Genomic DNA, 26,980 nt, shown 5'->3' on the forward strand with positions numbered 1-26,980 from the left:
TGTTTCCTATTGCAATGCCTACAAATGCTAAATTGACAACTTTTTGCTGCACTTCAGCACACTTTCAGTTTTATGAAACAGTGCACTGGTTGTTGTCATTCCAGAGGTTTCTTACAAATGTCCCAGTGTTCACATTGAAAGAAAATGCAACAAAAAGCACAGTACGCTTAAAGAAGTGAGAAGTCTCCCCTCCCCAGCAAAAGCAGCTCTTTGTACTTTCTCATTTCAGCACAGATAGCCAGAGCTGTGATTGCAGCAGTGCAAAGTAACAATACTTTGATGCAGTATTGGAACAACTGTATCTGAAGCTCTGAAGATTTCATCTAGCATCTGTTACAGTTATTTTATACTTTTGTGCTTTGGTAGGGAAACACTTCATGAAAGAATGAAAGTTGAGGGAACAATCAACTTAGAGAAAAAACCTTGCCAAAAAATAAAATAAAAAAAAATAAATAGAAGGCAATTTCACCATTACCATGTCCAACATTTAAAAATTCAGTCAACCATTTCATTATAGACTGGATACCAGGACTGACTATGACAGTACTTGGAGTAAACTGTAAGTGTGGCACACAAGAAAAGGTGGAAAGAATAGAGAGAAAACAGTATTAATGGTATTCAATAAGGAAATCGTGTCTGTGTCTAAGTAGAAACTAAATTACTGTCTGAGGTTTTCTTAGCAGATTATTTAGAAACATGCCAATAGACAAACAAAGTAAGTGACAAGACTCTCAATCAGAGCTGTGTTCCCCAGCAATATGGCTTTGTAAGAATGATACAGACTACTTGGACTGCTGCTGGCAAGGCTGGCTCTCCTTACTAGACTGCTAATGTTATTACAAATACTTGCCACAGACACGTGATAGTGAATTCCTCATTCACACCAGCTTACTGTTAGGAAGATATATCCTGCTTTTAGGGATGGGAATTTGAAAACTTGTTTCTTCATTCTCATAACAAAACCAAAAAAATAGTGTTTTGTATTTCCTACTTCACAATGCAAAAAAGCTAAAGAAAGATAAACAGCATTCTCCTTGACATTCTCCTAGTAAGCACACATTTTGGTACGGATTCTGCAGACAAGACATTTGTATCGTTCCTTGCTCACGGACATGAAGACTCATGACCCAGTAGCGTCAGAATACAAACAATCAAAATATACAGATGGCATTGTCTGTTTGAGAAAACACACAGCAGTACCATTTGCTTTAGCTGTGCACTTTAAAAATCAGGGTTCATGCTTTGACAGTAACTACAAACTCTGAAGCTACGGTTTTCCATGTTTCTCTTATGAAAGAGTGCAGCATTGATTTCTAGAACAACTGTTACTCTAATAAGATTGCACATGAAAATGAACGCATCACAGCTGGTTTCAGCAGGGTTCAGTGAAGACCAACATCCGTCTCTGATGAACACAGATAAAATATTCAAAGCTCAGTTTACTGATCAGATTAGATATTAATGTGAATATTTTTCCTAGTTCTCTCAGCTTAGTTCCTCTTTAGAAAGTCATCTCGAAAGAGTGAAGGAGAGACAGAACATGCTCATTTTGACCACCCTGCATTTAAGAGAGGTGACTACTTTTACAGTGGAATGATAACTGTGCACGCAGTATGCCAGAGTTTTGGTCAATATCAAGATTTATTATTCCGAGGGACAGAAAGAGTGAAATACTGACCATGGCAAATAGGCCATTAGTTACCTCTCAGTTCAATAAGTCTTGATGCTTTCCTTACTATGTGCTGATTATTTCCTGTCCAATTCGCATTAGAAGCTTATTAATGAGAACAATCTAAGCAAAGAGAGAGAAATTCACACATTTACAAAGGACATCACCAAGTTACATTTCATCAGAGTTAACACCATTTGCTGTTCTTTCAGGAAATAACCTTTACCGATCTTTCCTGTTTTAATGCCAGCAATTGCTTTTGAGAAGAACATTCAATTCTTATATTCACAACCGGTTATATTTTAAATAATAGCACCTTAAAGGACAGCAATAACCTCTTAAGTGTTGTAGGACAAAGCATTCACATATTGATAGTGTCCACTAGCATGACAGCATGGCTACAGTTCCTGTTCTTAATGGACACTTTCCCCCACTCACAGGGTCATCCCTACTCTTGTGAAGCCTATTTTGCTTCTATTAACTTCTATTAATGTTCATGGTAACTGCACAGAATCTTAGAGAGAAAGGATCCAACATTTTACACAGAAAAAACATCAGCAAGGACACGCGTAAAGAAAAGCAACATCACACAGAAAATGACAGATCAAAGGTATAAAGAGAAAAGAGATGCCTGAATACACCATAAGATTAAAGAGAAAAAACAACTGTGTGCATTTTCTGCATAGGGTTCTCTTTACAAAGCCATTGCTAAATAAGTAAAAAGAACATGTATATATCCTTGGCCAGTGTCTGCTTTTTTGTTCTCCAGGAAGCCCAAATGGTTTTGGTTACTTAGAAGTATTTATTTAGTAAGTTGGCTTGCAGCACTGAGGTTGATTAGCAGAACACTCATCAAGAGAGCAGGGTACACCAGTCCCAGCATCAGAGCTCAACATGGAAACTCCAGTGACAAAAGCACCATTGCCTACAACATCCTGCCCCAGGACAGCATAACCTCCCATCCCACACCCATTGATCATGTGTTAATACTGGAAATAATCAGACTTCACATCTTATATCTGAAGACTCTAGGAAGAGTTTCCCGTTTTGAGTAAGAGAAGGAGCATATTTCCACATAGCCACTGGTTTTCCACAATCTCATGCAGTGATTGTCATATTAATTTTACATACTAGTGTCTCAGAAAAACAGACATGAGTAGGTATAGGCCCTTCAGAGCTGCTATCACTTAAGATACAAGCATCTGCATCAGCGTCTCATACCGTAAATTCCTCCTAAAGTCCTGACCCTCTTACTACCCATTTTTTGGGTTATTGCAAGGCAAAATAGGGTCTTCTCAGGTCACCAGCAGAGTGTTCTCAGCACTGACAGATGCAACACTTGACACTGAGAGGCAACTTTAAATGTCTGCAATATTGTGCTCTGTGAAGACTCACATTACACAAGGGAGGGCAAGTCAGAAAGCCCTGGATCTGGTAGATATTTCAATTGCATATTGCTGTAGGATTTCAAGTTTGTTTTGTTTTATAAACAGCTCATACATTTACAAAAATATTCCCACAGCGATGACAAGATACCTGAACTACTAGCCCTCACTGTTACAAGTATTAGAAGCCCACAGAGTTCTGTGGCAATTATAAGGATGTGCTAAAAATTATTTCAAATGTATCCATTCAGTGATTAGCCTAACAGAAAAGACAGCTGTGAAAAGACTGCACTAAAGCACATTTAGGATCCACACTTAATTCTTGCTTTCACTGTGCTGTGCCTATTCCACATTGCTGTTGGACTGCAAATAACATGGTCAGTTGCAATTTCAGAAGTCTTTGGCAAACCATAGGACATGATCATGGAATAAATACTTTGCCAAAACATACACAAATACACACTGAGCAGAGAAATCCCCCTAGAAGCGTAGTTTGAGCTTCCTGAAAAATCCTAAAAAGACCATCTAGGAGATCTCAGTTTCTGTTACGTCTTGCAGTTCCTATTTAAAGACAAGTTAGTCTTCTGTTTTCAGTGTTTGCTCACTTCTGAAATTGGTTTAAAGAGCTGCTAGCATAGACTTAACAAAGTTTCTTCTGAAAGGCTGATTGTGTTTCCTTCTGTCTTTTTGACACAACCCATTTGAAATGGCCTTCTTCATTTAATTATCTAGTCTTTATTTTTGTGAGTTTTATTTCTGAATTGGAATAAATGTTATAGTCAGATTTTTTTCTGTACGCAACAGGCTTATTTTATAAGGCTTTAAAATCCTTTCTTTTACGATCAGAGAGAGAAGCGAGAGCTCTGTGGTACAGCTCCACGGCTTCGTCCAGGGCACACGTAGTATGAGCACAGGGCACCAAAGTTCACAGGGTCATTTAAGTGGGTAGGCGCCTTATACAAATGTCTACAAGACCTCTCTAAACTCTTGTGCGTGAGAGGAGTAATATTCCCAGGCAGTACCTGGTAATTCTACAGATCACTCACAAAACCAGGAAAATTCCTGATTTCTAGAGTTCAAATCAATCCCTAGACCACCCTCCACAAGAGCATGGAGCAGCAGAAGAGTTTCCTACAGGCTACAGAGGAATTACTCTGAAAGCACAATATAGGACAGATATATTCTGTGGAAGATAAAGACTTGAGGGCTCGCTGCAATATGGCTGTGCCCTTTTTCCACCTCCAGGCAGGAAAACCACAACTGGCTACCTGCTTCCAGACCTCTCCATCCCCACTTCAGGATTTACTACAGAACACTTAAGCCCAAAAATACAGAAGCTCTGCAAGCAGGCAGGCACAGACATAAATGTTGAGAAGCCTCCACTGCTATAAATCAGTACAGCTCAATTGAAATCAATATAAAGCCATAGTTCAGCCTAATATAGGCCCAGCAGAGACATCAGCGAGCTGGTCAATACTTGGGTTCAACAGAAGCCTGCCTACTGACGGCTGCCAGAAGTTGTCCTGGTCTTATCTATCCAGCTGGCAAACTCCCCTGGAAGAAACTTTAGATTCAGCAGCACAGTCTAGCAGAACTTTCTTCCCTGACCATAATTGCTGGGGCTGTACCAGCAGATGTTGTACAACTAAGCAGAGGGGAGCTGGCCTAACCATCTGAGGATAAGGAAGGGAAGCAGCCTACCAGATAATGCCTGTAAAAGAGCTTGGAATTCATTGACACAGGCTAATTGCTTACTGCAGAGTAAAGTTTCCACTCTCTGTAGGCTCATTTGATGTAAACTTCCTAGTCACGTCCAAAACCCTACCCGCAGGACAAACATTGTTAGTACATAAACTGCTTAGCCAAGCCCTGCTCAGGGTTCCTGGGAAATATTCTGGGGAACAAGGAAGCAAGGAGAAAGAATCAGATAACACGATCATCATCCTCCTCACTGTGCTCAGCTAGAAACAAACATCTGTCTGGCATCTGGGCTCTGTCACCCACCATTTATTCCCATCTTGAACCTAAACACAGCAGCTAGGCATTTTCGTCACCTCTCATTCCCTTAGTGAGCAAATAGGGACAGAAGACAACAAGTGAGACAAGCTGAACTGGCTGAAAATCCTGCATGGAGCTGGAAAGAACCAAGTGAGGGGAGGAAAGAGAAAGAAACTTCTGCATATAAAAAGCCAGGACAAAGCAGCAGCCTGTAGAAAAACTGAATTTCTAACAGAGCACAGGCTCCTTTCCCCACCTAATTGCTCATCTTAATTTCCTCGCTTTCTCAATGAAATGCTGGCAATACTGAAAACTCCTACAGGACATAGCATCAACCCTGGAAAATTCCTTTGAAATAACCATGTCTTTCCCAAGCCTCTACTTGCCTTTGCCTTCTCCCTCTCAGACACAACCCAAATTATTGCCTGCATCTCAGCATCCACACTTAGCACGTGGCCCTGGCTCCTCCTTGCAGGTTGAGACCACAACAGGGCTCAGGAGGAGCCCAGATCTCCATCCCCTTCCAGGATGGGCTTGCTCAGACGCAGGACACGCACAACCCATACAGCCGGGACACGAAGTACCAAATCTGTTTGCTCACACCAGTATTTCATGTCACTAAACCTTCAGCAGGAATTCTTGCAGCTGGAGTATTTGGTCCCGAACCACATCCCCCTGGAATGGCATCTCAAGTCACTCCGTTAAAACAGCAGCCTGACAAAGCATCCTGAGAAAACGATATTGTATCCTCTTCTGCTTTCTTGACAAGTGCTGGTAAATATATCATTCCCACCTTTTTCAACTCCTAATTTACTCCTTTTATAAGAAACAGTGACAAAAAGGTTCCAATTAGAGAGCACTAATCAGGTAGAATGGCATGTGATTGACAGCTGAGAAGTCGCTATCTGTTCTCTGCAAAACAGATTGGCTATTTTCCTCATAGAAGCAGGAGATTTATCAATAGACAAAAGGATGCAAAACCCCAAAAGGTAATGTATAATTACACATGAGGACTACATATTTTATTTTGACATAAATCTAAAAGGATTCGTGGGTGGTAAAAGCTGTTTTGGAGGGGTGAACAAGTGATATTACTCATAAAGGAAGAACACCAATCACAAAAATAAAATTAGGAAAACTGTCTATGCATAAACTGATGGGTGGCAAGTTTGTGGGGTTTTGTTGCTTTGTTTGTTTTGGGGTCTTGTTTTTTTTATAAACCAGGACAGGTTTAAAAAAAAAGGTTCAGTAGCTCAGGCAAAGAGTTTTGACACATGACAACAGAATAATTCCACCAGTGTTTTACCTTTTTTTAAAACACCTTCATTTAACTGCCTATAATGAATATTTCAAATACATTTTTCAGTAACAGAAACAAAAAGTAGTAATTTGTCCTACATTACCAAAATGTTTAGATGTATTTCACTTGTGTGACCTCATTTGCAAATGAGACAGCTTGTATTTTGAGATCTAATCGAGAAAACTTGTGACGTCTGGTACTTTGTGTATTAATGGAAAAAAAACCCAACTCTAAGCTTACCTACAGTTCGTATCCAATGAAAATTATGGTCTGTATCAAAGAGAGGAGTTGGTAGTTAAAGTTAACATTTGCCTGTTTATCTGGTATCAGTATTCAGACTTCTTAGAAAGAACTTCTTCAGCTAAAACTGGACCCGCACAACATGCCTCTTGGCTGAGCACCAAATATCTGAAATGCATCTCAGATCTTCAACAAGTTTGTTACGATGTTTGAAGTCTTCATAAAAACTTTCTACATATTACACATTTTTCCCCAGAGGACATAGATTATTAACATGATTTCAAGTTGGTGGGTTTTTTAACAACTTCAAATACCTACCTGGAATCTTCTAGACCTGAACCAACTGTCAAATCATACAAAGACATAATTCCAAAGTATATTTTGATTTGTGGCATTTCAAAATTGTGCAGACACATCAGGTTTTCCATAAGACTTACAAGAGCAGTGGGACAAACAATAAAATACTCTCCCAATATCCTACCTTCTCAGCATCACACATCCTGCTGTGACACTGCACTGACAGGTCTCGTTGGTATCCTTATACACAACCACAAATATACATGCATGCAAAGAAATAATTGTAAAATTTATAGGTTTTCTTTTATCTGGATGTATATATGGATGCTCACAGTCTTCCTAGAAAACTTGATAGGGTAGCAAATGGTGAGCTTGGGAATGTACTGGTTGGACAAGGAGTGTAAGGAAAAGTTTGTGGGAACATTCCTTTTTCAAGGCATGTTGAAAAACTAAAAGAAGAGTGTGAGAAGGAGCAGAGTAATAAGGCAAATCCTGCAGATAAATGGCAGGAATTCAAGAACTGAGAGCATGTGTGTAGAGGGACTTTGCAAAGGAGTTCGCAGAAGAAAATATACTGTAAAGCTAATTGAAACTATTTCTGAGTGTAGCAGAAACAAAAAGCAAGTAAACAATTTGATTTTGGAGATGTTTCAGGCCTCTGAAGAAGTCAACTCACCCGAGTATGCCCAGTAAGGATCCCCTGAAGCTTTTCGCCTCCGTATCTGCACAGAACTCCCATGTCTGTTTTCATGCAGCGAGCCAACATAACCTTCAGTCAGAGCTGCGAAGAGAAGAAGCAGGAATTGTTAGAAAAGTGGTATTTACTCCCCGGACTTCACACTGTGAAGTTTAAATCTTTGCTGAGCAGAGACTACAAACTTGGCATTACTTGAAAAAAATCAACTGGCATGTTCCTCACCCATGGAATATCCAAAGATGACTCAGAGAAGCCAAGACTCACTGATGCCACTATTCTCATCCGGCACATGCCTGCATAACTCCAGTAATTTCCACAAACATATTATATACAGAAGGAAACTAGTATGAGCTGTGACATGACTAAACTTTCTCTGTCTAGACCCAAAAGTTGAGTTATTTTGCTAGCGACTACCAAATTACTAATGGTAGCTCAATGCAAAAATTATCAATATCCTTAAAAGAAAACAGATGGAAGCATGTGGAATATGCTGGTGTTATCCTGGTTTTGGTAACTGCACCTATTTTAAACCACATCTGGAAATCCCACGTAGGACAGTTTCAGTCAAGACCGAATGAATCTCCTCCCCATGCAGCCTGAGACTCCCTGGGTCACAGCCTCAACACGGGCAAGGCTGGAGCAGCATCGCCTCACGCGATTCACTGGAGCAAGGCAGCCCATAGAACGGCTTTCTAGCCAGGGGAAGGGTGTGTTTGTCGGAAAAAGTATCCCGCGTGCAATCCCCATGCCTTACGGTACGAAAGGGAGAGGCCAGTAATGAAGAAATTGTTGTACAGCTTCACAAGCTAGAAGGAATTAAATTCATCAACCAAAACAGAAAAGAAAGCATCCTGCTTTGCATCCCAGGATTTCTCTTTTATACCTCAATATTTATTTTTATTTTCTTGCAAAGAAATGCATAGCTTCCATGAGGTCATGGCTAGTTTGGGGCTTTTATGTACAAATTTTGTTTACTGGTTTTATGCATGTGACTGAACTAAACCGGAGGTGTGTGGATTCACAAATGTCAGTAAAGATTCTGTAATAAATTAAACTAACTTTCTCAGAGCACCGCAGCCAAAAGCTATTGTGCTATAATAAACACAGACCAAAAAAAAAACATTAGATCTGCAGATATGGAATGAGAAGAACAAGCAGGCACCGCACTGGTTTATGGAAATTTAAGTCCAACTGCTCCCAAACCACTAATATGATCAGTAAGAAACTAGCTGAATAATTAAAATTAAAGCTTTAGAAAACCATGTAAAGCGCTGCTACCCGCATGCAGTTACCGAGTACTGTATTCCCTTCTACTCCCTGCCAAATTACAGCTGGGCTGAAACGAAGCTTGTAACAGAACTTTATTGAACATCAAGCACCAGTAACTCAGAATTTGCCTTTCTTTCCTTATAGAAGAATTTCTGGGTGACATCCCTTTGTGCCATGGTAGCAGAGAACATGCTGTGTCTGAGGGCTACCCATATCTATAGACAACCTTCACTTTGCAACGTGGATCATGGACTTCTGCAGATTTTGGAATCCAGGAGGCAGGAAAATTCATGCAATCTCAGGAAAGGCATTACAGGTTTGCCCCTGCCAAATATTCTCTCGTGTGAGCAAAGGTACTAATTGTACAATTTATTACGACCCTCTGGTTTGAATGAGTTTTGCAGATTTCTTGGCAACTTTCTAAATGCTAATTCACTCCAGGATGCAAACTAGAAGCACTGGAACACATCATGCTAGCAGGATTTGTAAGCGACAGTATAACACATAACCTTGGGTTTTTTCCTTTCTTTTTGTTTTTCTTTTTCTGATTTACCCTAATACATTTAACTGGTTGGGAGGGAGCAGGCACTCATTTCAGTGGGCAAGAACAGGTGAGGGATGTGAAGACCCAAACCCTCTTGGGAAAACACACAAAAAAAACCAAACACAACACACCCACACCTCAAAGATCAGAGACCATGAAAATCCCAAGGAAGAGAACACAGAAATACCTCAGGTGATGGCTGGAAAGGCTATCAGAAAAAAGCAGCCCAATTATTCCCTTCAAAGTCATGCATGCTGAGAAATACACTTAAAGTCCCTCCCTATTACAAAATGAAAGACAACAGCAGCTTCCTTCCAGGCATCCTCTACATAGAGGAGGGAAATAGTTGTGGGGGTTTGTTGCCCAGAAAAACTGATTCCTGCAGGTAAAAGGAAGATTCCACCCTGCCTCCTCCAAGGAATAAGTCCTCCTGCAGGTATCTGTTCAGTGAGCCCCTCTGTGTGCCATCATTACCATCAGAAGAAAGAAACAATGTTTAAATAATCTGTTTTTCTTGAAGGTAAAAGGCTCTGAGTCAGTGCAAAACGTCTGAAGTTGTAAAACCCTTTGTACTCTGAGTCTGAATCGTCAAAAAGCCACATGGCAATCACGGCATGGCTATGAATCATACCATTGATTTGCAGTATCCTCTGTGCAGAAAATTAAATTATGCAAATCCAAGCCTTTATGAATGCCTAACTTCAATGTGAAATTGAACATTTGCTTCAGTCAGCATCTTATTTATGCAATTAAAAACCTGACATTCCTGTGAAATTACGCAGTTTTAGTTTTCTGCAGAGACACTTAATAGATGTATACATTCACCTATACTTATAAATGGTGAAGAACCAATGCTGCACACAAATTTATTTCCACCAAAAAGGATGCTACAAACCAAGATGGGACCTCAAGTATTTGTCAAGAGAACTGTGGGAAGGAACTCACTGCTTATATCCCTAAATATCTTCTGTAAGACTGAAAAAAGAAACAAATTGGAACACCCTGTTCTAAATAAAATCCTGCACCACTGTTAGGCAGCCCAGCATTAATGTTGATAGTTTCCTTGCAAACACGCAATAATTCAGTAGTCATTAGCACTTTAGAGAAGATATATGTTTACTGGATAGCTGCAGAAACTCTCGGAAAAGGATGACAGGTCAAGATCTCTGGCCGTGCTGTGAACTAGAAAGGTAATGGTCTGTCTCTGTTGAAAATCATGACACCACCTTCTTCCCTAAGCTGGCTCAGTTCCCCAGCCCATACAGCCACACAAACACTCCAACAAAACAGTGTGGGAACAAATAGCTATTGTTGGCAATATCTTATACTGGTAAAGTCATCAGGAAATCACAGACTCAATCTCATGGTGCTTTTGTTCTGTGATGTCAACTGGGGTCAATGGGCTCTCTCATACTGAAGAGGGACAAGGTAGAGAACAGAGCACACAGCGGCTTTTCCGATGAAAGTCTGGAAGAGCCAAAGCATTCAAGTCAAGTTATTTCAGAAAAACAAAGTGTTTTATCAAAACCATCTTACATTTCAGGCAGAATTGTTACTTTTTCCAGATTTGGGGGATGAGGAGGGCTGAACATGTGCATTCCAACTAAAACAACTTGACACCACAAATCAAAATTTAACCAGCACCTATGCGTTGCTCAGTCTGCTCCTTTCACTGAAAATATCTACAGCTAAAATATTTTGTTCAGCCCCAGCCATTAGAGTATATTTATCCATTTTTCTGAAACATTCCACGGTTTCATGAGCTATACATATAAGGTACTCAAACTCAACCAACATCTTCAGCATTTCTAACATCCAAACAAGCTTTGGAGAAAATCTTCTGGGAAAGTTACATTAGCACCAGTCACCATGGGTTTCCACAAGTCTTTTTCAGCTGGGAGACAGTTAACAGCTCAGGAACAGGGAGCAGCCAAGTGGTTTCCTGCTCCGCTCCTGCAGAACTGGATGCTGGAGAAAAGCCATCAATTAGACCGACGGGTCCAGCACGGAGCAAACATGGGGAGGCTCCTCTCTTGTGAGAACCCTGGAAAAGCTGGGGAAGTGGAAATGGGGACAATAGGAGGGGCAGGAACATGCTGCAGGAAGGCTCAAAACGGAGCAGCCAAAATAGAGGGGTGGGGTGAAACACAGGCACACACAGAGCAGGAGGCAAAGAGCATGAGGAGGGACAGCAGAAGCCCTTGCCCTGCAAGGCTTATTTAATTCATCATGCCAGCGCTGATGGCAGGGGAGTAATGAATACCCTAATATATGGTGTGAGACTTGCAGATACACGATTAAAAGAGAAGGGGACCGATCTTACACTCAGATACACAAGCGTGAAATTAAATCCCGAGCAACTCCCCTGGCAGCCGGTGCGGCGTTGGTGTCAATGGAGCGGAACACCTGCAGCCAGCGGAGCTGTGCTGCGCCCATCCGAGCCCTGCGAGGAACAGAAGATCCTTCACAGCTAACATGGAGGAATCTCTTACACACAATTTCATATAATTTTCATCGGTACTGAAAGCTACATGATTTTAGATGACGTGCTAAATGAATCAACCCATGCCGCATATCTGCAGACAGCAAAAGCAATGCAATGCTGCGATCCGCCTTAGCATTCTGATCAGCTTTCCATTCCCTCTGTCTCGATGTATTAACTTTCCAATAAAAATTATTTGATAAGTGCCCTCAAAGGTACGATAAGGTAATTCCTGCCTGAATACCCTACTGGTATTCATAGTTCACATGCAAACACAAAATTTTATCCCCAATCTACCTTAAATATAAAGCTATTATACTATTCAGAGAGATTATACCCTTGGCATTAGTGTTTAAAAGGTATCAAGCCATCAGCTATGTAAGAAAAATCCTTTAAGGTCGATACTTTATGTCTGAATGGTGAAATCATTAGTTACGATGGCAGATTAACTAGATTGTGTGCCAAACTCAGATTCTTTTAAGCCTTCTTTGAAGACAAGGCTTGCACACAAATCTGTTTTCAGCTGTTATGATTAGAATGGTACAAAGTAAAAGGTACACACATTGCTCAGCTCATAATCTTTCTGTGACTTGCCACTGTGGACTATACTGGCAGTAGAATCAGTTTTAGTCTTAGCCGTAATGTGGACATGCTTCTTAACTGATGTAGTTCAACCTAGTGCTGCGGCTGGAAAACAAGCCAGACTTTGGAGGCAAGAGCCTTGACTATTGGAATCTGGAGTAATGTCACACTATGAAAACACTTAAAGGAGGTGGGTTAAAAATAAACTCTTGTTAGTGTATATCAAAAACCACTAAATCATAAGGAACGCTAGCAAATAGTTCTTTATCAAATCAATACCTGTAGAACGGAAACTTTTCAAAAACAAGAAACCCACTATTTCTCAAAGACTGCACAACATCGTATTTTAAAGGGGGAGGGGGCACAGAAATATTACCCAAAGGGCTTTTGTATCATCTCTTAAGCGGAGTTTAAGAGATCAGTGAGCCAAGACACTTAGCCATCTGCAAGCCTAAAGCTCCAAGCAAGTCTCACTGAAAAAAAGCAGCATCTTTATCTCTGTGTATTTACTGTATTTTAATTGGATTGTGCTAAAGAGAGGCAGGTAAGCTGAAGACACTGCAATGCTACGCACTGTAACACACGCTCTGCTGAAAAGAATTTAGGCTCCTGGGCAGCTTCTTAAGATAAATGTTGTCAAATGGGCCAGAAGGGAAAAAGTGAGGAGGAAAAAATAATGATAGGAAATAAATTAATAATAATAAACAATTAAAGTGGTTTTATACTATTAAAATAAATAATGGTTAAATCCATCTCTCTAGGCTCCTCCATGGAAAACTTGCTAAACAAAACTAGGCTATTTGCCTTAAATATTTTACCACCCTTTGACAGCAAATAAATCTAGAAATATTTCAGGCACAGCTAATCCATTTTGAGAGTGTATTACTTTTAAGCAGACTCCTCAGCCATAGATTCCCATATTTTGCAGATTATTTTATATCTTGCCAAAGAAGGATGAAAGTTAAAATAACATATGGTGGTCTACGGCATCAACAAATTATATCCTGAATGAGACTTCTTCCTTTGATTATGCTACAGAGATTTCTTCTGATTATCAGATAAAAGACAAAATCCATTCTCCTATGAATGCACACGTAATTTTCACACCGTTCCATTAAAGAAATACGAGAGTTACAAATCACAAGTTTCTCACAACTAAGTGAAACAACAGAAACCCGGATGCGACATCTGCCAAGAGCTGTATATCCCTTTCCCAGATGACAGTCACCCAGGCAGCCCCTTAATTCCTGTATGATCACAATCCACAGATCTAGTCCTAAAAGTGACATGGGGACTTTTCACACCATTCATTCTCTGATAGATGATGTGATAACAGCACAAATCCTAAGAACAAGAACAAAAATGCAGAGCACAGCAGGCCTTTACAGGAACTAACCAGCAGACTGCAATTTGAAGATGAAAAATAGTCCAGGGAACACACTGTCAAACTGTGGGGATTAAATAACTAGCAGAATTAAAAGCCCTTATCCCAAACATGAATACAGCAGTCACTGGGTGCATTAACCCTTGGTAACCTGTTGAGTTCAAAACCAGCAAGTTAAGCATAATACAATTTTGTATTACTTCAATGTATCACCACAATGCAAGTCCCAAAGCATTAGAGCTGATGTAGATAAGCAACAGAAAACAGATTTACAGTGCAGTCTTTTCCTTACATTACAAGGGATGGAGTTTAAGGGTGGCAGGAGTCTTCCACTTCAGAGCTAGCCAGATGCCAAACCAGAACAAGGACACAAAGTGCCCCGCAATGCCCAGTGCTATGAGCTGCTCTCCAGCGCAGCAAATGTCCTCCCCAAGAAAAGCAAACCTGGCTCCTCTGTCACGAGTGCCCAGGCATCCTTCTCAGCCTGCCTGGCTTCATAAGCAAGATGAGCAAAGCTCATTAGCAAGACAGCAAGGCAACTTCAAGTTGCATTAATGATGCCCCATTAAGGGGACTCAGAAAAAGCAGCTTGGGAGGCCAGGAAGAGACAGATGCTGCCGGATGATTAGAAAGGGCTTTGATTTGGCCTTTTCGTGGCTTACACTCTGCTGGCACCAGCTGTGCAAGATATGACATAGCTGGTGAATTTGGACCACTCATGTCAACTGGCATCACCTGCAGCACTTCCACTAGGAATTAGCAAAGTCAGCCAGATAACCAACAGTGCCAACAACTTCCATCTCAAGATAAAAACATACAAATTAAACCAACTGCAACATCAACCCTTCCAGGAGGAGGGCACCCTGCAGCAAACTTCTGCCAGAGAACTTGGGGAACTCTCTCAGACCAAGGTTCTCAGGCCACAGTACATGAGCTCAAATCTACCCATGTGTGAGCAAGATATCATGGAAAAAAAAAAGTCTGTTATCTTTTCCCCTAACAAAATGCAGAAATGTTGAGCAGAAAAAAGTAGCCCAGACAACTGCACTTCTCCCCTGGGATGGAGGGGCTGCTGTTTGTCATGGTAACAGCTGTGGCAATGACGTTTGAGGACCTCTGCTTCAGAAACTATCATCCCCCATCACTAGGAACCCCAAACACATCAAAACCAGCTGTTTGATCCAAACCCAGAGTAAAACCTGGACCCACTGAACCGTTCCCTGTCACTTCCCTGCATGCTGAAATACACTACATTCACCTTTAAGACAAAGTTTTCAAACAGACTGGTATTCAGGCATCCAAGTTGAGATAGCTTCAAGACAACTAATGCACATTACATCCTAAAAATCTGACTCCTTTTAGACACTTCTGATTTGAGTAGTCGGACAGAAAAATAATTGGGAGCACCTGAAAACTCTAACCTTGAAAACTCTTGGTCTGTGCATCCTTCACAGTCCCTCAGATTTCTGTTAACCATCATTATCTGCATTTCTTAAAAGGAGGAATCCTCATCCTTGTTCATCACCTCTCCATGCTGTCCTTCAGAAGGGTCATGTCACCTCTGAATTATATTCATAACAGTGTATGATGCAAGCACAGGAATAAAACTTCAGAGCAGAGGTTCATAAGCAAGTCTCACCTCCACGGGAAAGCTGATGCTCTCTCAGACAGTGCTGACTGAATCATGGCAGATATTGGGGAGAAAACAGATAAACTCAATTCTCTGATATCTAGGGTAGCATGGTCAGAGTGAACCAAGGCAATTAAAACCCAGGCATCAGGGCAGAATGACTGCTCACACAGCCAGCTCCTCTGTCTTTGCACTATTTCCCCAAGGGCAGGCTTGAAAACAAACCAAGCTGGGATCCAAGGCAGCGCAGTGTATTTGTACAGAAGGGACTTGAATCCATCAGCAGAGGCGCACTGAGAAGAAGCCATCTTGGTCGCCTCATTCATGGCATGGTTTATGTGGGAAATGGATAAACCACACATACATAACGGAGACTTGTTTGTATGATGCGTTAGCAACAGCAAAAGGGGGCTTTATTTCACTTCCTGCCTTATTGCAAGTACCTAAACCTTCAGGGTTTTCTAACACTGCTGCATGCCGCAGCTGTTTTAAGAGAAGCCTCTGACTAGCAAATAAATGTGACCTTAATGGAGTATTTTGTACCTTCAATTCCTTGCTTAATGCAGAGTCATACCATTTTCATTTCACTAAACCCAGCAGTACTCACAAAAACACACAAACTCACGCAAAATCACCAGTTTCACCTCTCTGCTCTGGAAATAATTTGCTTGTATCCATTATGTGTGTTTGTCTTAGTGCAGCCTTACTGTGTTTTCAAAACAGATTCCCTAAGTCAAATAACAAAAAGTATCTTGGTTTAAAAAAATACAAATATATATATATATATACATATATATATATTTACTAGACTCATCCAAATAACCGTAGCAAGGATCTTGTGATGCAGACCTGCTCCATGCACGACTTCTGTCCAGCTGGGCTGCCATCTTGCCAGATCTACTCATGCTTCCCCATAGGTAGCCTACACTTTCATTTACTCATGTCATCATCCCATTAAAGCCATCTTTGAGTTGTATCAGTAAAGATAAGCATATATCTACAAAGCAGGAACTTCTTTGCTCTTGCATAAGACCATGCCAGATCTCTCCTGGGCTAGAGCTCGGCATCAATGCTGCATGATGTCCTCAGTTGGAGGCATCCCTTCAAACCCACTTGCCTCCAACACCAAAGGAGCAGCAAGCCCAGCATTCATCCAGCAGAAAATGCAGGGCACAGCACTGATTTCCTTCACACGCAGAACACTGAGGCACTTTATCAAGCCAATGGAGCTGCTCCCACTGTGCGGCATCAAACTTGCCCCACTATAAAGTCTTCAGAGACAGGGGCTCTGTCAGCGAATAAAAATCCCTCATTCTTTATACAAAATGATTTTTTTAACCCCTGTCCTTTGGCCCATTTAACAGTTTATTGACTGTGGGAAATAAAGTGAGGACACATCAATCTCTTCCTGGTTATTTGGTTCAGGCTCTCAAATTAATGGAGAAGGTGGAAAGCTCAATAAAGAACTATTTAAGAAAAGAAAGGAGAAATGCTATGGTCCCACTGTGAAATATCTTCCTCTCAGTTTGCAGTCAGGTCTCGCCATCTATTGCTGCACAATCTCCTGGAGGAACGATGGAAGGGCATAAACCAGCATGTTCCCCCAAAACCGAGCAGAAGTAACTTGAGATTTGCACTGAAACAGATGAGTAGTGCTCAGGTAGCCAGATTTAGTGCCTCCAGCATGCAACAGCAATTCCAGCCAGATCCACAAAAATTATTTTAGGATCAAGCTTAAAAGCTGAGTAGAACCAAGAAAACAAGCATTCATTTTTATTTGCGTAAAAATGTATTTAATTTGGCTTATGATCTACATGCTGACAGCTTGCATTACATACAGATTTTGTAGCAAAGGGTTTCATCCACATTTATTTCCCAAAATATAAATCTAAAGTGGAGAGTGAGATAAATAGAGATTTTTTTGCGCTGACTGAACAAGTTGTTAGAGATATATGCCCCAAAAACGTGACCTACCATTTTGAGAACTCTCTCCTTCCAAGAAGTTGCATTGTTCAAAGGGAAAAGACACTATAAATACTACAGAGCTGATCTGTAAAATGAATCAAACTTCCATCTTTGCTTTTCAGTTCCCCATTAGTTTTTCACCCAGGCAAGAATTTTTCTGGAAATTTCCCAGCAGGAGAGTCTGGTGCTGTTTAGTGTCCAAAACTAATACTTGGTTCCTTGGTCATTCGTCTCCGGAGAATGCAATAAAGATCTCGACACAAAACCTCATACTACTGAGAGCAAGAGCACTAAGGCCTTTGGCAGCAAGAACAAAAAAGCAGTAATAGAGCTCAGATGAAGTAAATAGATAAAAATTGCCAGCAATGGCGCACACTTTGTAATCATAGAGCGATGGTATGCAGCACAGTCTGAAAAGGCACAGGGTCACTGTTCTTTCCTATACAACCAATTTAACCATCTGGAGGACACAACTCATGCCATACTCAATAAATGTAAATGATGCTAAAGCAGGAGGAGGAGAAGCAAGCAGGAATGCCTCAAAAATATTCAGCTGTCTGGCAAGCTCAGCGAAATGGGCTGATGTGAGACATTCCACTGAAGATGGATGGAAGGCAGTGCAGTTGGGGAGAAATAATAATCAGTGCAGGAATGAAGTGAGAGACTGCTGTTTAGAAAGCAGTAATGCAGAAAGACTTGGGCATTAGGGTGGATAATGAATTAGATGAAAGTTCATACTGCAATACCACTGCAGAAAAAGGCAATTGCTATCCTGGGGCACATGCACAGAGATACTGGAAGCAATAACTCAGTTTTAGACAGTCTTTGGCAAGACTGTCACTGCAGTGCCACATGCTGTTTGAGGCCCATTACTCAACAAAAACCCAAAAGGAAAAAAAAAAAAAAAATCACTCTTAACCAAATATCTAAGACCTGGTGCGGGGAAGGAAGGGACAATCCAGGATCACACATGACTTGTGGAATGAATCAAAGCATCTTTAACACCAACCTTGTGCCCTATTCTATGCCAGACTGGACAGCCCAGCACAGGCTGCTCAGTCCTGCCTGGCCGTGCCTTGGCGTGCTCATGCTCATAACCTCTCCAGTCTCAAATGCTGTGTCCATTCTCTACCTCCTTGTTTCATACATAAATTTTCTTAACAGGCCTCATAAAGAGTAAGTTTTTAGAGCACTCAGAATTGCTGATCTTCAGACAAGAAGAGCTCTCACAGCACGAGAGTAGAAGAGGAAAAGAAGAGCTCCATAAGGAACAAAGGGATGCTTTCACCTTGCGGTGGGCACGGCAGGACCTCAGATGCACACCATCTTCTAAGCAAGAGCCAAGTTTGAGAGGAGACGCTCAGTGCACACAAGTGCTGGGAACAACACACGCTTTGCTCGAGTGCCACTGCAGGTCACCTCTGGCTGAGAACAGAGACCATAGTCTAAGTGATCACGAGCAGAGAGGGATACAGCCTTCCCCACCAGTTTGAACAGGTCCCACATTGCCAGGCCGACAGGAGAGAAGCCAGCTGGGCAGGGGCAGAAGAAAGCTGCCCAAGCTTCCAATTCCCCAGAGCAGCCCTTCTTGGGAAGGCTCAGGCACAGAACATCACTCCCTTCCTATTCCAGTCTCAACCACGCTGCAGCATTCCCCAGTTTCCAGTGTTAATAATCCTACAGTTATTACAAGCACTTAAATTACTAAAAAACACAACAAAAGCACTGTGCAGTTGAAGATGGATCTAGTGTACAGCCCGCAGCCTGACAAATGTAATTGTTTTCTTAAGGATCATAAGAATCTTCACAAAGACTTCAGCCTACCTGCAGACAAGCAAGGTTGTTGACTGCTGCAGGTTTCTCCCTTCCCAGACAGATTGGTTTGCCTATTTAATTACAATACAGCTTTGTACTTAGTCCCCACTTGACTCAAAAAGCCCCAGCAAGGTCCTCAATACCCACAGAAAGTTTAATTACTCAAGAAAATAACTTTCCCCAGGCAAATTAATTCCAAAGTGTGTGTCTGTGTTCCACAGTTGCTATTTCCATATTTTAGACTACTTCTTTTATGCTTTCACTGTGAAGTGTAACAATATTCCATCTCCTGTATAGCCAGTGTCAGTGTTAAAAAACAGATTCATCCTTTTATGCAATGTTGAAAAGATTTCTTTATGGCAATATCCTATGTTCTAGTTTGTGCACAAAAAGGAGATATTAATATCACAACAGATACTCTCTCTTACACTAAACAATTTAAAAATGCATTATAATAAGGAAATTACTTTTTAAATAATGAATACATTCAACACTGACAGCCTATCAGTGCTTGTTCTGTGACAGTATTTGTCCTACCCATGAAACGGACCTGCAAACCTGCATCTTACAACTATAAAGAACTTCTGACAATACTGCACAGACTATAAAAAAAAAGAAGTTTTCCACCAAAAAAGTTGTCACCATTAAATATGCTTTTATTGTTATTATTTTTTACATTCTCCATAGAGACCACAGCCTTCACTAGAGAAATCAAAAGTAAGACTATTCCTAAGAAAACCTCATGTTCCTGTCTTTCTTTTTTGAACCCCCAATCTGTATTTTGTAAACAAGAAGCTCAAAGCAATCAGTTCCAGTCAGGCTTTTCAGCTTTGGATTTAAATCCTTTCATGACTTCTTCAAAACAACATGCATCAAAATTTCAGGGCGGGGGGAAAAGGACTCTTGACATTGTAGTTCTCTCTGATGAACAAACTGATGTATTACAAAGAGGCATCTATATACTCAAGCTACTTGCCAACTGACAACCAAATCCGATTTGAACACAGGACTTGAAATAGCTATAAAAAAAAATTGACAATGATTAGTAAAATATCATCTACTGTACGTGATTAGATTTAAAGTTGCAGAAAACTAAAGACTGATGTAGAGCACATTCGGCAAGTGACATTATCCATGTTAACACAGCACATACAGAGACCGTCTTTGCTCACATGGAGTATATTCCTCATTATTGCACTGCTCCGAAAGGAACCAAAAGATATAAATATGAGATAAGAAGTTAGTATAAGCAGATCTGCTGAAATACCAAGAAACTGCAAGAAGCTTAGCTTCTGGCAGAGCTGGCTCTAGCCATTATCCTATTAAGACTGCTACTAGGACCTGTGAGGATTTTGGAAGTTCAACATACAACCACCCAACGCCCACAAAAATCCCAGCAAACAATCCTCATTTTCGCCCCCAGAAAACACAGAATGCACACAAAAGAGACACAGAGGCTGAAGCTTCACAGCTGACGGGCATCAACAGGCCAGAGGTGGAATCAGGACGTGTGTGACACGACTGAGACGCGGGGAATGTGAAGGAGGTGGGTGCAATAGAGGAAGGAGGTCCCAGGCTCAGAGACAGGCTTGAAAAACAGCCTTCCCAGCAGCTTTTTAAATGGACACAAGACCAGCAAAGGTCATTAAAACTGCTCAGGGACAAAACCCTGAGGAGGTATGTAGCTGGGTGGATGGAGAAGGACAACTATTGCTTAGAGCTGTCGTGCGGAAAGGACCTGAAACACTCAGACACAGCCTGGCTGCACTGAGAAAGGTCTGGCTTGAAGAACACATTCAGGTGGTAGGTCTGACAGGTCAGCAGGACAAAAAAACACTGCTCACGGCAGTCAAGAAAAATCAAATATTTTGGGACAGGAACACAACAGCCTCTTCTGGCCCCAGGTAACTGGAGCAGAAGGACGAGCAACGTGAAGCCACTGCTGCAGAGAAGCATGGCCATAGCAGATGGGAGATGATGGGGAGAGAGCCCAAACACAGGCTAAATCACATAGAAACATCACATAGACTGGTATTGCAAAGTACACTTCATGAATCTGTCATAGCACTGATTACTTACTTATCAATAACCTGACTCACATAAGCCTAAATATTATAATAATTTAAAAAAAAAGACCCAGAGCAGGAGGCTGCTTTTGCAATTTTTAGCCACTCCACTGCAGCAGAGCAGTGTTAACCGCAAATGAACTGAGCCCCAATTAATCTGGAAACACTTCATTTGAAAATTTTACTGTAAGCGTAAATTTATTAGAGCCCATTAAGTAACAAGTAATCAATAACTATTTGTTATTTTCTGTATAGGTAAGGAAAGGAAAAAGGTGCTTCTCAGGTCACAGTAAAGGAATATGTCAAGTCAGGGAGAAAAATCCTTGAAAGGGCTGCAAGTTCTTAAGTGCCACTAATGTCTAACACAGCTGAGATATTCAGCACACTCCGCATTCATGCCCTTTAGAATTCAATAAGTGAGAAGGTGTTACACATACACTATGTCATTCACAGGCAAGGGCCTTGGGTTGATGGAAGTTTATTTGTAATATACAAAAGTCAATTGACAGTCAAAATGAGACCATGGTAATTTTGATCCTACTCCACCTACAAACAATGCAGATTACAATTACTGGGGAAAAAGGGGGCAGATTTTTTTTTTAATTTATATTTGAATAAATTTTAAATTAAAGAGGGTTTTTTAATTGAAAAAATATTTTTAAAAAGATACAGTGGCGCCACAACATGCTAGTAAAAGATTTGCACAATCAGAAGTTTGACTTCTTTCAAATATATCTACTTTAATTTGCTTTTTTAAAAAATGACAATGCCCTAGTAAAAATCTGCAATTTCCAGCCAGCTGCATTAATATTTCAACTTGGTAAATTATTCTTTTAAGAAAGTTTCTAATAAAGTAGCACTTGCTGCATGTCTTTTAATAAGATTACATTTCTATTTATGATGTTTAATACATTGTATTAAAAACAAAAGAAAGATTACCACGGGAGGAATAGAGATGTCTTCCTTCATTTTAAATTTAATTTAAAATGAAGGAAAAGGATTTTTCTTTTAAATTAATATTTCTGATACAGGGTTATGAATCCCAGCTTCAGCTAGTGAATGAGAAGGAAGAAAACTTTACGATTTTTTTTCAAACTCCGAGAAAACGCAAAACTAAACTTTGTTAAGCCTCATCGATACCAGACAGCCGAATGTGCATCTTCGCATAGTCTAAGGGCAAAGGTCCTAAGCCAAGGTGCATGTTCTCCAGCTGAGGCAGAGGGTAACAGGTAGAGCCTATTGCTCTGGATTATCACAGCCATCCTCATGCCAGGTGAAGTACAGAGCCATCAAGCCCATCAAAGAAGCAGCAAAATACCTGCAGCGCCCATCCATCCTACTGCCTCTTCCACCTGGACTGAAGGCACGTCTCGCCTGCAGCACCAAGAGGTCAACTTCCGGTATCTGTTAGATATACACATTTTCTGCCTCTGGTGGATGCGAGCAATAGGAACACAGTGTGGCTTACAGACTGGGAAATAGTAGCAAAAGGCCACAGAGTTTGTTTTACTCTACTGCTTGGGCAGCAAAGCAGAACCCAAAAAGCAGTCCCATGCAGCACTTCAAAACCTGGCCCACGCTTCTCTAGAAATGTTTAAGCATCGCCGTATTCCACACAGCTCACGCATCTCACGTGGAAAGTCTTCCGTCACAGCTAGATAAAACTGCTCTAAAGAAGTCTTGTACAATGTTAGATACCATTGCAAAAGTGGTCAGCATTGGAAAAAGAGAGGTGCAGAGAGGAGAAATCATTACTCAGTATCATCTGATGGCCATCAGCCAAATCAGGATTAAAATGCAGGATCAGACCTGAACGCCAGTGGAATATTCCATCCAGGCAGTTGCAGAGATTTGTCCTTCAGAAGTTAAACACAGGGTGATGACAGAAGTTCAACAACTGCACTAGTTCAGAAAGTGCATTCAGGTATTTAACTGATAGAATATATACATGAAACACAGGGGGTTTGGGTGGCAGGGGGATAACCTTATGCTGCGTATTCCCTTATAACACTTACCTACAAGCAAGAAAAGCACTTGTGTGTATATTTGCCATATTGTAAAAGATTACACCTTTTCTTCTGTAAGGTCCCACTATAGTTTGCAGGTTCCTTCTAGCCCAGACTCAACATAAAATAAACCTCTGTCAGCCGTTCAAAGGCAAAAGTACACACTACAATAATCATCTATAGTCTGAGATGGGACTAAAGGGCAGAATTACTGCCTTTGAGGAGAAGCCAAACCAGCTGCAGAACCCTCTCTGAACAACTGATAATTCCCAGAATAAAATGAGCAAGTGTGCTCAGGAATTATTTTGTCACAGCAATATATTACTGATGAAAATCAATGTCCATGATGTACGCCATACCATGGAAATGACCTTTAAATAGCGGGGTCTTGGACAGCAGGCCACAGCCATGCTTAATAGGGGGTGGGGAAAGTAGGGAAAGTATGAGACAAAAAAAGGATGTTTTTCAGATAGGTCTTTACTGGTCCTTGACAGTCAACAAATTTATAACAGATGTGCCTCATTCCTAGTGTGGAGAAATGAGTGCTGGTAACTGTTATTGTCAGGACAAATCAACTGGAGCCATATGTCTGCAGCGGCTGACAGCATCGTGACAATCTCAAGCAACACACAGACATTAGGATGTTGCTGAAAATAAGAGCTTTCCCATCATGTAAAGGGCCTTTGGGAGATGCCTCTCTCTTTTGAGATAGGTTTGTGGGAATTAGCTTATATATTTTGATCCTTTCAAATGCTTGATTGTACGTGAGACTTTGCCCTCTTACTGATTCCCCAGACGGTAAGTTATAATTAACAGGAGGTAAAATGCTACAAATTAATCACATGACACATCTCATTAGGATTCTTATTTTATCTAAAGAGGAAACTGTCCTGACAGAGAATGGGGAAGTTTCCTAATGTCCTCCACTAGCCCACGCTCCCCAACCAAATGTCAGCTGTTATCCCAGGGATAGAACCCAAGAGGAATGCACAACTCACAGCAAAATCATACATTATAATAAAAAGGAATAAAATGCTAAGACCCCATTCCAATAAACTGAAGTTATGCTTTTAGAGCATTTCTTCCTACAGTGCCTCTCCTAGATGGTTTCAGAACACAAACTACCTCGTCACTATCAAATAGCTGTACTGCAAAATAAGAATAGACACAGTGGAACAAATCCATGGCCCCTTTTTTTGGCCAGTATGCTAGACCAAAGCAGTGCAACATGCATTACAAGAAAAGGAAATAACTAACATTTTCAAGTCAGCAGGGTCTCATGTAGGTTCAAATGTAATGCAAGATCAGTGCCATAATTATCCACACCAAGCAATTTTTTATTTTATTGACTACGCTGCAGTTCCTGAATTTGTCTTGGGGCTTAAATAGCAAAATATTATTGCAATGTGGCAGATATAATCCAGATATCTGTAGCTATGCAGGAATGCTTGGTATTTCTCTGAACAGCCAAGTTTCTCCAAAACCACTGCCTTTCTTTTACCAATATTAATGAGCAAATCTGCCAGAATGCAAGCATGTGTAAAACATATTACAGAAAGACCAAGATTTTCTAGGAAGAATTAAGTATTGTAGCTAGCTCACAGACATCCATCGCTCCTGATTTATACCACAATGAGTAGCAGCTTTCAAGTCAGGAGATTTGTATGTTCTCAGTCACCTGGTGTCCCTTCCCCATCCCTTCTCCACACAACTCTTCAAGGCTTTTCCCATTCAGGTCACCACTTCTGGCTCAGCCGAGCTGACAGTCTTTATCATGAGACAGCTGCACTATAACATTTAGTAATGGATTAGCTTTTGTTGGGTGTCCCAGCAGGGGAGCCAAATGCACCTCCCAGCCCTTTGTGCCAGCAAGACCTTCCCTGTTGCCTTCGCTGAGCAATGGCTCAGGCAGCACAAGCAGAAAACCTCTCCCCTGTGCTCTTCCACAATAACCACAGAATCATGGCTGGGGTCGGAAGGGACCTCTGGAGATCACCCAGTCCAACCCACCTGCTAAAGCTGGTTCACCAGAGCAGATCACACAGGGTCACATCCAAGCGGGTTTCAACGTCTCCAGAGAAGGAGACTCCACACCCGCTCTGGGCAGCCTGGTCCAGGCTCTGGCACCTCACAGTAAAGAAGTTTCTCCTCATATTCAGATGGAACCTTCCATGCTTCAGCCTGTGCCTGTTGCCCCTCATCCTGTCGTTGGGCACCACTGAAAGGAGATTTCAGCACAAAAACTGCAAACTATCTGGCCCTGCAAGGATAGTGCCTGGACATCCTTAAGCACAGACTTTAAGGCCTTCCTAAAATTTCAAAAGGAGGGTGGCGGTGAGATGACAGGCTGACCAGCTTCTTGATCCAAGATTAGCCTGAAGCTAAATGCAAGCCAGAGGCAGGAAGACAGTGAAACTTAAAGGACTTGAACCAATGCAAAAACTACTGCTAGTCACTGTTTGCCCTCACTGACAAGTACTACCCCACCTTCCTCCTGAGTAACAGTGCAGGTCAGGGTGAGCAGATTATTTCCTCCATCTCAAAGCCTGAAAATTTAACTATCCAAGAAGCCAACAGGGGACAAAAGCACCAAAGTAAAAATGCCGTAACATTCAGTGGATCATCCTGAAAGCAACTATAAAGATTTTTAGAACAAAAAAATCAGCATTTTGTTCTTGACTGCAAGTAAAAAGGTCATGTTCACACATCCCCATGGAAAGTTTGCTGTAGCCATAGGATGATACTTGTTTTGAATGCTAAAAGTAACCTCAGCCTTCCAGATCTCTATGAGAGCAACTGCAACAAAATATACTGCAGTTTTTTTCCCTATCATTAAGAAGTGATGGGGTCAGAACACTGATGTTGCACGTGTAAAGCAGTCCTGAAACTTGAGGCATCTACAGCACAACTGCTTCCAATGTCAGCCTGGAGTAACAGGGCAGAATTCAGCAGAATTTTCCATTTTGTGCTTTGCAGGAGGTCGAACTGTAATTTAAATAATCCCTCTAGCCTTAACTTTTAGTTATTTTGTACTCAGACAGGCACGTGGGGATATATCATGTCTTAATCTTGCCAAGAAAAAAAAAAAAAAAGGGAAGAATAATCAGAACAGACTCAAGACATTTTGTGAAGAATGAATCCACACAAATAAACATTTGGCACAAAGACCACATTCTTATTAAGAAACTCAGCTATACATCTGCTACAACCAAGTTTTCCTTTCCTTGGAGGTGGAAGTTTCTATAACTTGTGCTGGGGCTTGGGCTATTGACAAATTACTTTTCCCTCTGTGTTCTTTTGTTGACATAGGGTTTTCAAGGCTTTAGTGTTGTATTAATCCTATTCTGTCTTTCAGATAATAAGGTTATTGTTGTTACTAAGTACTATGCTAATTGTTTTTGTCTAGTATTAAAAATACACTGCACTGCCTTATTCTAATTAACTTGAGATTATTATTGAAATAATGGTTTTATTATTTTACCACTGGCATTTTACTGCCTTGGAGTCTTAGTTGTACTCTAGCTATTACGACTTTGTAGCAATTGACTAACTCCAATTATTCCATTATCCAGCTTCTAACATCTAATTGGGTGAGTGCAGAAAATACTTTCCCATTACAAGATCTTTGCTTTTTGATTTATTAGAATTAAC

General features: G+C 41.0%; 1 protein-coding gene across 1 annotated transcript in view; it reads right to left on the bottom strand.

Moving 5' to 3' along the window:
* The window catches only part of PTPRG (protein tyrosine phosphatase receptor type G), a 405,785-nt gene that overhangs the window by 309,457 nt on the left and 69,348 nt on the right, over positions 1 to 26,980 (bottom strand). Inside the window, exon 2 of the mRNA XM_082059907.1 lies at positions 7,566 to 7,670. Coding sequence (XP_081916033.1) covers positions 7,566 to 7,670 — 105 coding nt within the window. The remainder of the gene's footprint in view (positions 1 to 7,565; positions 7,671 to 26,980) is intronic.

This window comes from Streptopelia decaocto (genome assembly GCF_964273445.1).
Source record: "Streptopelia decaocto genome assembly, chromosome: 8".
NCBI classification, from domain to species: domain Eukaryota; kingdom Metazoa; phylum Chordata; class Aves; order Columbiformes; family Columbidae; genus Streptopelia; species Streptopelia decaocto.